Source organism: Rissa tridactyla, chromosome 6 (genome assembly GCF_028500815.1).
Source record: "Rissa tridactyla isolate bRisTri1 chromosome 6, bRisTri1.patW.cur.20221130, whole genome shotgun sequence".
Taxonomy (NCBI): Eukaryota; Metazoa; Chordata; class Aves; order Charadriiformes; family Laridae; genus Rissa; species Rissa tridactyla.
Genome location: NC_071471.1, coordinates 6019313 through 6030373, shown reverse-complemented (window position 1 = coordinate 6030373; position 11061 = coordinate 6019313). Strand labels below are relative to the sequence as shown.

The 11061-nt window shown below is 49.4% G+C and overlaps 1 protein-coding gene across 6 annotated transcripts in view; it reads right to left on the bottom strand.

The window, feature by feature from the left end:
• Positions 1-1825, bottom strand: part of MECOM (MDS1 and EVI1 complex locus) — a 348700-nt gene extending 346875 nt beyond the window's left edge. For 2 of the 6 annotated variants that reach the window (XM_054204388.1, XM_054204389.1), the window contains exon 1: positions 1648-1825. In XM_054204388.1, the coding sequence (XP_054060363.1) occupies positions 1648-1684 (37 nt within the window). In that variant the 5' untranslated portion in view covers positions 1685-1825. The remainder of the gene's footprint in view (positions 1-1647) is intronic. The other 4 variants (XM_054204390.1, XM_054204394.1, XM_054204391.1 and 1 more) reach the window with 3 other exon arrangements.
• Positions 1826-11061: the final 9236 nt, after the last annotated feature.

Here is an 11061-nt window from a genome sequence, read left to right as displayed (position 1 = left end):
AGCGGATTGTAACAGAAGGATTATTTAATGGAAGGCATCTGTCTTGGGGGGGGAAGTGCTGCTGTTGCTGCAGCCCAGAGCAGAAACTTTGCAGACGGTCGGAGCTCGCCCGCGGAGCTGGAGCAGGAGCAGCCCCTGCATCGCTGCGCAGCGAGAAAAGCAAAGGAAAAGGCAAGGAAACCTGACGGATTTGGTCAGGGGCGTGCGAGTTTTTTCCGTAATTAGCTCCAAAGTAGGGATGGCAACCTGGAGATTTAACAACCTATTTGTTTTCAAATTGTGGGCGCTGGATTATCCACTTTAAAATCACCTAATCAAATGCAGGTTGCTGCTGTTATTGTTAAGGTTCACAGAAAAGCTGATGATGATCCGGAGAGATCTTTCGCTTCCCCTTTTCCACGCTCCTCTTTTTTTTTCCCCTTTCACAAATAAAGAGTAAATAAGCATCTGCTTTTTACGTCACGCAACTTATGCAACATTTCATCTGACTTTTTTTTTTTTTCCGCCTGCCTTTTTTTTTTTTTCTCGCTCGGGAATGTGAGTTGCCATCGCCACGGATATCAAATGAAACTCGCCCAGATGTGTCAGAGAAAATAAAGACATCAGCTGCTTTTAAAATAGGACGCGAAAGCTGGCGAAGTTTTGTTGTCGATTCCCTCTTTCAAAATAAAAAAATAAAATAAAATAAAAGGAATTTAAAAAAAAAAAAAGAAGCCCCAACACTGTAGCAGTTAAAAGCAAAGATCCCTATCATAAAGGAGAAACAGATGGGGTGAGCGTAAGACAAATAATTAAATAAATCGGGATTTGCGTGTGGACGGCCGAGCCCTCGCCTCGCGGAACAGAGACCTTCGGGCGGCCAAACTGTATAAAAAGTGCTGGAAAAGCGCCTGAAATTACAACATTTACATCAACTTTTAGCGGGTGACTGCAGCCCGCGGCCGGGAACCGCTCCGCGCTGCCCGGTCGCCCCACTGTGTCCCCCCCCTTTCCCGATCCGCCCCCCCCCCCCCCCCGCATCCCGGCCACTCGTGGCGGCTCCCACGGCCCCACCCGCGCCGCGCTCCGCCGCCGCTCCCCACGCACGGTTTGGTGGGGTGGAGGGGGGGAGTTTTTGTGCCACAAGCGGAGCAGGACCCGCGGAGGCGGGGGGGTCCCCGGTAGCTCCGCACCGGCTACCTGCGCCCGGGGCTCGCCGCCTCCCCCGCAGAGCTACCGCTGCCCCTCCGTGCACACGCACACGCCCCCCCCCCGCCCGCGGCCCCCAGCCCTGCCGACAGCGCACAGCGCCCACTATAGGACCCGGAGCCTCTCGCACCCCCCCCCATTCCCCGACACCCCCCCCCACACACACACACACTCCAGCCCCCGGCAGCAGCAACTTCCAGCGCTCGCCACTGAACTTTTCCTCAACTCCTTCCCCACCTCCCGCCGGCCGCCCGCAGCCCCCGCACCGGCTCCGGCCGCCGGACACCCCCAACCCCCCAACCCAGCTCCCGGAGCCCAGCCGGGCCGGGTGGAGGGACGGAGGTGGGGGGGGGATGGATGCTGCAGGTTGCCTGCGAGCTCCGCGCCGCATCAGACATGTCTATGCAACATGGCAGAGAGGGAGGGTGAAAAGCCAAGAGAAAGGGGTATTGCACCTACTTGCGGCCAGCTTCCTCGCCCTGCCTTTGGATCGCATGCTGCCAGTCCCGCGGCCGATGCTGGCGTGGGGTTGGCGGGGGGGGGGGGCTTTTTTTTTTTGTCCTCCCGGAGCTTTTCCTCCTTTTTCGCTCCCCCTTCTCCCTCTCTCCTCTCCCTCTCCCGCACACACACACTCTCCCTTTCTCTCAATCCCGGCTCGCTATCTCTCCAGCATTGTCAGTTTGGACACCTTCGCACATGCGCACGGGCGGCTCCCCCCCGCTCTTCAACATTTCAGCGCCGCCAAAAAAAAGTTTGCAGCGATCCATCACCGCCGGTGGGGACCCTGACAGCCGGCACCGGGGCCGGGACGGGCCGGGACGAGGCGGGCAGCCGTCGCCGGGCTGCGGGACGGCGGCCGGTGGGCAGCAGGGAGGGGTTAGAGCGGGGGGAGATCTGCGCTCCCCGCCGGGTCAGGGGCCGGAGGGGCTGGGAGAAATGACGCCTTTTTCTGCCCTTTTTTAATTATTGTTTTTATGGGATATTAATGCTGTTCTGGCGTTTGTGCAACATTTAAATAGTTTATTCTCACCCCGCCGCAATTATCGTAGATCTCTGCGTGTTTATAGACAGAGAGATATGATTTGATTATATGTTTTATTATGTATGCGTACCATTAAACCGTACACTATCCCAGCGTACACACTTTTTCCCCTCCTTGAACTCGGCTAAGCCACCACCAGTCGGGCAGAAAAAAAGCGCTTTTAAAACAGTAACACCGACTGCTCTAATCTGTTTTAATTACAGGGTTTGCCAATCAAAGAGGGAGCGCGCAGAAATTGGGAACTCCTTTAGGGGATGGCTGTGTCCGAGGTATGAATCAATCCAAACTACATATAGATTTTCCTCTGGTACAACCTCCTTGCATTAAACAGTTTTGTTCAATACCTTCCATGCGCTATTTATGTTCCCATTAATATCTGTTGCAAATCCTGCCAGACACCATAAAAGAAAATTACAATCTTTCAGACTCGGGGCTGAGCCAGTACATACACGCTGCTCAACTTTTTGTTTTAATAAAATCCTCAGCATCGCCCCTTCCCCCTTCAACCCGCCCCCCTCCCCCCCCCCCCACTACCCTCCTGGCTGCCGGTGCTATGGATCGGGGCCGCCCGCGGAGCCCCCCCCGCCGGCCCGACCCCTCCCGCACCCCACTGGTGACAACTCCCCGCGCCTGAGCGGTGGGGCGGGGGCACCGCGTATCCCACGCGGCTCCCCCAAACGCCCGGCAGACACGCGCAAGCACTTGAACCCGCTCCGCGGAGCCGTCCTTGATGCCCGTTGTTATTTTTAATTTGCAAACTGGATTTTTAATATTATTTTTTTCAGAGTCACGCAGCTGCTCCGTGCCCACTCCACCAGCGCCCCCCCACCGCGCAGCCGGGCAGGGGTTCACTAAACACCCCCCGAGCAGGAGGGGCAGGAGGGCAGGGCGCTACGCGGCCGCGCACCCGTACGGGGCTTGGCCGCCCCCGGCCACAGACACCTCCCGCCTCTCGCACCCCTCGGGGTCCCCGGCCCGGGCTGTCCCGGGCGGAGCTGGGCCCCTCTGCCCCGGCGGAGGGAGGGCCGGGGCCGGCGGGGAGCGGCCCCCCGGCTGCGCGGGGGATGCCTGGGGCCGGGACAGGGTTCGGGGCTACCCCTGGGGGACGGGCACTACCCGACCCCAAACCTCGCTGGCAGGCAGCGCTTCTGCTTGCGGGACTGCACCGCGCTGTCCCCAAATCATATCCCGCACCGACCTGCGGCGCCGACTCATTTGGGAGAACTGAAAACGGCCCGGGAACTTTGCAAAACTCCCCCCGCGCCTCTCTCTCCCCCCTCCCGGTTTAAACGGAGACCCCGGCAAAGCCGCCGCCCAGGCAGAGGTGCGCGTCCTGCCCGCGGACCCCGCTCCCACCCGGGCTGCCGAGCCCGGCGCCGCGGGGACCACGCGTGGGAGCCCGGTGGCCGGGCCGGTGGCGCAGATGCGCGTTTCCCGGACGGGTAGCCCTGACCCCGGCCGCGCCCTCCTGTCACCGCCACCTGCCCGCCGTCCCCGCCGCCACGGGAGCCCGGCAGGTGCCGCGCCGCCCGCCCCGGGACACCCGGCCGCCCTCCCGGGCCGTCCCCCGGCCGCCCCCCGTCGCCCGCCCGCCCGCCCTGCGGCCCTCGGCATCGCCCGCCGCAGCCCCGCCAGGGTCGCCCCCCTCCCCGAAAGGTCCCGGCCACCCCCCCGGGAAATCCGTTTCGTTCGTGCGGGGAAGGTCCTCCGCGCCGGCAGCCTCCCCTCCCGCTCGGGTGGGAAGCGGCTGGCTGCGGGGATGAGGGCTCGTTTTCAGCAGATCCACGGCCAGAAAGAAATATTGAAATTTGGGGTTTGGTTTGGGGTTGTTTGGTTTGGGATTTTTTTTAATTGTTTTTTTTTGATGGAGGGGTGGAATTAAATCCATTTCTAATACGGGCTGGGAGACCAAAAGCACCCCCTCAAACACAGGTTTCAGTGCATTCCCCGTAACAGGAAATTTTCTCTTCCTTACATTATAATTGAACAAGCCCCGCAGCCTACTTGGAGAAAAGTTGGAATTCTTCATCGAGGTATTTGTTGTGCTATTGTCTTTGTGCAGTGAACTTTACATCGTGTTATTCAATCTCAATCTATATTCTCCTAGCTACCAGTAAGATTAATTTAATCATTGTAATGCAATTATTAATACTGTTTACCCAACGCTTGATTTCAGGTTTGCTGTTAAGAAATTAAGCTTCTTGCTGGGTGACCGAAAAAGCTATGCAGGGATTTCCAGTCCACGTTGAAATGAAACAGTCCTCTTTATTTAGTCTCAGAACTCCAGCTTTCAGCCACGGGCTCAATTAGCCAAAATGGAAACAATTTTCATTCATTGCAATAACTCACTGTTCTGCTGATCACTTTCAAAATATACACTTTATTATTATATGCTGACCTCGGTGCCGCGAAGTGGCAAGGCTAGAAAGAGGCAGAGGGATCTCTCCAGCCCCCTTGGGCTGTAATTATTAGAAATTAATTGGGTTCAGGACCCTGGGTAGCATGGGTAAATTAATAGCTTGTCTGGTTGTTTAAATCCGAATTCTCAGTCCACAGGAGAGCAGAGGAGGGAGGCTCTCCCTCCCCAAACCCGCCCCGGGAGAGCGCGGCGAACGCTGGGGCAGTGCGGACCCGCCGGCTGATTTTCCTCCTTCTCTTCGCCAACGCATTGTTTTCGGGGAGCTATTTAGGGGTTAAAAATCAAAAATAAAGATCCTGTATACTTGGAGCTGTCGTGCGGGAGTAAAAGTGAAAAGGGAGCCTTAGGCAAAAGGAAATTACTGCAAGCCCGCGTGACCTTTCCGAGAGGTAATCAATCAAGTGATCAACAGGGATATTTATCATTGCTAGATGGGGCTACTTTACAAATGCACAGAAGAGGTGGGGGAGGATACACACACACACACACACACACACACACACACACACACAAAAGTTTGGATAAACCCGATAAGTCTGAAGACAAATACTGTGACTTTAATCAATGGGAAGATTGCACATTTTCTTTTTCTGAGCTCTCAGAAGGAAAGGAAGGGAGAAAAACACTCCAAAGTTTCCCAGTAAAAAATGCCTCCTGTACTAGGTGGTCACATGGAAGCTGTCTACTTTGGTTTGCAGTCCTGGGAAAGGCTGGGAACGACAGATGTGATTAAAAAAAAAAAAAAAAAAGAGAGAGAGAGAAAGGAAAAAAAAAAGCACCAAATACAAGGGAAAATAATAGAGAGAGATTGAGGCTTTGATAACCGGGCTCGGTGTTTGTTTTAATGTAATGTGTTTTTATTTGCTGGCTCGAAACTCGGAGGCTGCGGAGCCCAGTCCTGCCTGCCTCCGGTCCCCGAAACGGTTAACTCCGAAAACAAAACAAAAAAAAAAAAAACCCACCTACCCCATGCCCCCTACTCTATGAAATCAGCGATCTGGTTCAATTAAACTTGCTCTCCGTAGCATAAAGCATCCACCACAATACAGGCAATGAAAACCAACAATAAAAGCCCATGCATTTTCTGCACAGTTTCCTTCTCCCTTGTAAAACATGCCGTCGTGTAAGCACCAGACATTTAATTTTGCTTCCTATAACTTACCGGATTCCTTAACAAACCTACTACGACCACTTTTTTTTATTCTTTTCTTTCTTTTTTTCGCTCTTTTGCGCTACGATTCACGCATACGCCTGCACAAAGCCTCCCTGTTTGCTCCTTCAAACGACTTCAGAGGCGGGGGGGAGCAAAGGCCGGCGCCCCCGCCGCCCCCCCGGTAACGCTACTCGACCCCGTCTTTGCGGAGAAATCCGCCGCTAACGACTGCGCGCCCGCGGAGGCCGGCGCTGCGCTGCGCGCTGCTCGCAGGAACAGCCGCGGTGCCCCGCGGAGCTGCGCGGTTACCGCCGCCTCCGCAGCTGGGGATCGCTCCGGCCTCTGCGCGCCCCTGCGCCGCGCTGCGCGGCACCCCGCGGTCTGCGGCGCCCCCTGGCGGCCGCGGCGCGGCACTGCAGGGTGCGGGCACCCGCGGCTGAGCGCTGCGGACCCGTCCCGAGTGGGAGCGCGGGTGCGTTGACAACGGTCGGGAGCAAGGAGGAAAACAAGGCGAAAATGTGTTTTACTGGGACATGGGTTTACGGTCTGGTGTAGACGCCTTGCCAGGAAGCAAGAGCTTGCTCTGAATTTCCAACAGGCCTGGAATTGTCCTGTCCCTGGTAAAAGTGCCACTGAAAACACCGGGGTTGGGAAGAATGAAATGCATTCATGGGTTGAGAGACAAGTATAGAACACCAGTAAGCCATGCAAAATACTCCTCTAGAAATATTTCCCCATGAAAACGGTACAGGATGCCAACTGTGAAGCAGATCTCATTCCTGCCTGTAAGAAGGACATGGATTTCCACAACATTGAGACCGAAAGGAAAACAGAGGAAAATTAACAGGCTAGCAGCTGGATTGAAAGACCAGGGTGGAGGTCGGTCTGGTAAATGGGAACACCAGAGAGCCGAATCTGATTTTCTACTTCATTGCAGATATCCTGGGTTACTTTGCGTTGGCCCCTTCATCTCAGCATTCCTCCATCCCTCACCCGAAATGGAGAGAAGCTTCACCAAACCCAAGGGTTGGAGGTCCCTGTTTTAAGGTGCCACAGCAGGGCTGGCTTGCCTCTGGCCCCAATCCTGCAAGAAGGTGACGATGTAGGATCATCCCCAAACATGCACCAGGACTCACATATTAACTAACTGCAACAAAAAAACCCCTCATTTACCAATTTATCAGAGAGAGGTACAATCAATATCCTCAAACCAAGCTTCTTTCCAAGATTTAAAGCACTTTCTGAGCAAAAAAAGTCATATCCTCAAGAGGTTACCCCCCGTTGCTCTTAAAGGAGCATCAGTAGAGACGTAATTGGAAAAATTAAAGAGAAGGAGGGGGAAAGTAATTACAGGCCACTAGAGAAAAACAAGCATGTTCTGAATGTAGACAAAACATTGAACAGAGGGGAATTAATAGTACTACAAATCAAAAGGGAAAAATGTCAGCAGAGATCAGCAAAAAGTGAACATCCTATTAAAAGCGAAAATAGAAATAATCAAAATCACGGAGCAACACAGACGAAGGAAGGAATTTGGAAAGCAACCTGAAACAAAAATAAAGCAATGGAGTAAATTTTACTCAGTAATCAGCAATAGTTAAAGCTGATGTACAAAGGTTTAAGAAAACTGAAGCCCCACCACGCAGGTGGGTCAGTAGGTGAGAGAAAGCCTCAGCTGATGAAACACAAGAGTTTTGTGAGGTATACCAACTGGTCCAGGCTGGCTCCTGCTATGCAAAGTGAACTGGGCAAGGCTAGAAAATCATTGCAGGAGATGTAAGGGTGTTTTCTGGTATCTCCCGTGACGTCCTCCTTCCTCCCTGGCCTCCCAGAAGGACAGAGCTGGGGACTGGTGAGATCTGGGCTTTGAGGAGCCATTGTCCCCTTTGGGCAACACAGTGAAGACAGTGTAACAAGCATCGCTCAGCTCTAACGGGTCAGTAAAACACTCCTGGAAAGCACATTTTCTTTTGAAGCCATGTTCTGAAACAGGCCTTTCCAATGCCATGAAGGTTGGGGAAGCTTTGATTACTGAGCTGTTAGAAGAGGACAATATGGCAAAAATATAAGGGGATGAAAATGTAATGGCGTGACGGAAGAAAGGCTTCCAGCTAGTAGTGCTGAAATAAATGAAATTTTGAAGTAAAACCTGAAATCCTCTGTTTGTGTCATGAGAATGGGATCATGACCAAAGACCGTCATCACCAACATGGAGTTTCCCTTTGTCGGTGCTTTATCTCCTTTAATTCACAGTGTTACTACCAGACCAGGAGTGGGCTTCTTTCTCCTTGTCTTTAAAGGAACCGCAAAGGCGGGTTAGCACATCAGCCTTTATAAAATCCACAAACCCATTTTTCCCTTTAAAGCATAAGGAACACATTCATATTTCACTCCCATTTCTCTCTAGTACAAAAGCACAGGGTCGGAATTAATGAGTAAAGTATTTGTGTGACGTTTTATATTGTATTGGCATTTATATAGTGCTTTTCACAGGCTTCATGTCAAAACCCTTTACAGGGCAATAAATCATATACCTTTCCTGATGAAATTGTATGTAGGCAATTGGGCACCTATCCTGCCCTCAGCAATGTCCCACGTGCGAGACACGGGAAGTGTGATGAAACCTGCAGAAGTGGGTCTGAAAAAAATGGATGTAGGTCAAACCTTCCCCCCTTAATATCCTACAACATGTTAAAAAGTCTTTAGAGCCCACTTGAACAGCCACAGGAAAGACCTAACCTTAACATGACAAAGCTTCTATTACAGTCTGAATTACTCAACATGCAAATTGAATTGTGGGTCTTACACTTAACCCCAGGATTCTTTTCTTTCTGAATTTAAACAAGATGTCAATTTACATGGAAAATAAGGATTTTTCAATTGAGTTCATTTCTAAAAATAGTGCTCATTCACAAGACTGAACCCAAGTAACAAATTTTGGATCCTAGGCTTTCTGTTAGCCCTCACAAATAGCTCCCCTAACACTAAATTTGCAGTGTGACAATGCATCTCTGCCCTGCTGGCATTTGCCTTCTTATTTGCAGTTTTGCAGATAATGAAGAGTGATGAAGTTCTGAGAACTGTACGCCCGATTAGATTGCTTATTTGCATTCCTGCCATGTTTCCAAAGCCACTTTTGGGTAAGAAAAAATGGGAAGTCATTTAAAGTCCTTTTGTGGAGAGATGGCTGGAGTTGGTAAGCAGGAGGCAGAGTTCTGCTCCATTGTCCGCCTGGGAGAGTCACAGCACTTTGCCCAGTTAAGAGCTTTTTGGGTTCCATCGGTGTCAAAGGAAGCTTTGCAGAACGTCTCTCCAGCAGGCCGTACCCCCCACCACTCAAATGCAATCGCCCCAAGATTGCACAAAGGCAACGGCTGAGAAGCAAATGGAAAATTTTTGCAGTAGCTCAACACCATTTTAAAACCACTTTTCCACCTCCCCTATCTGTAACACATGAAAACTGATAACATTCTGCACATACTGGCTGATAGTTCAAAAGCGTTAGAAACCAACTTAGTTATGATTTATTAGCCGGAAGAGTTGTTAGAATAATTTCTTAGTGTGAAAGAACACAAAAAAATACTGTTCTCCATCAAACAGATGTTTAGATTACTTAATCTAAAATCAAAGTAATTCAGAAGTAAATCAAAAGTAAACAGGTAAAATCACATCTCCCAGTTCCATTAACTGCCATGGGCTACGTTAGAAGTGCAGGGTTCTTGCATCTTTTCAGAGGTGATTAATGTCTTACGAGATCTGAGCATTAGCTGTGCAGATGCACTGCCATGTAACGAACTAGCACTGCCTTCGCTTTCTTCTGCGTATTGTATCACAGCTCTTAACTCCCAAGAGCTCAAATTCACACGCTGTTGTGGCGCTCTGATGGCAATGTAGCATAATTTTATCTCTTGTTCCCGTCTCAGTATACAATTTATTCAGTAGTTTAAAGAATGATCTGTAAATAATAACACGCATAGACTTCACTGAGATGAATGACAGAGATAATTAAAATGGTCTTTTCGGCGGGAGACACTATCAGCATCAATAGTTAAAGTGGAATTTTAAGAGTAACCAACACATTAGAGCCTGTAAATTCTATTCTTTCTGGCAGTAATACATTCAAAGATTAAATTAGACTAAATGTTTGCTACAAGAAACGGATTTATGTTAGCGTTCAGGATTATGTTCCCAGTCAACGTTTATTATGCTTTTGGTCATATTTATTCTAAAGGTCTCATTTTCCTACTTCCATATTTTTTTGATCAGTTTTGTTTAAACTGGATGCCTTTTACTTTTCACTTTAAAAATTACTGTTTCTTCTTCTAGCAGGTTATGGTATCTGGAATGAGTACTAAGAAAAAGGAAACAAGCTAAAATAAATTACTATCTAATCTAACCCATCTAACTATTTCTAAAGCACCTATTATTGTGGTCTCAAGGTACTGTATCTCTGATAACATGTGATCTTTGATCTTAAATTGGACCTCCGATAACAATTTTAATTAAACATCTTATTTGATGCCTGCTGTAGCTAAGATGCAAATAGCATCACACAAAGAACAAGAGTTATGAGAGCAGGGAACAGAAAACCATGGCTAGTTATAGCACATTTATTGTACCAAAACAAAGAACCCCATCCTCCAGTTCCTGCAGAATTAAAATGATCAGGTTCAAGGTTCAAAGACTGAGTAAAAACTACCTAGAAATGAAAAATGCTTTCAATCGATTAAAATTAAAAGTGAAATAAAAAGTTTGTCATAAGCAAATTTGAGGTACTTATAAAAATAATTCAGAAAAGCTATGATTTTTTTGGTTTCCTTTGCACTCCAGTGCCCAGCAAATACTCTTTTCTGTTACAGTCCTTCACTAGAATATTCTTTAAGACTTCCACACTGGCTGAGATAAACCACGTTTGTTCTCTTTGAAAGGTGTTTTTCAAAGTAGTTTTTGCATAGGACTCATTAGTATTAAAGCATGAATGCACCGACAAAATTTATGCGACTATATTCAAAGTTGATTCGATAGCTATTTCTAAGAGACATTAAGAAGGAAGATTTAATTAGGGCACTGCTATTTCAATTTGTTGAGGCTTATATGAAAGCACACATCGACCAACACATTATATCAATACAGGGCATATACAGACACCACTCGCAGCTGACAGAAGTCGAGTGTGTTCAATTCCTTCCACATCAGATAGGAATTACTCCCTTCTATGTTATATGCTGCTACTTCTGCTTAGGACATAAGTACAAATAC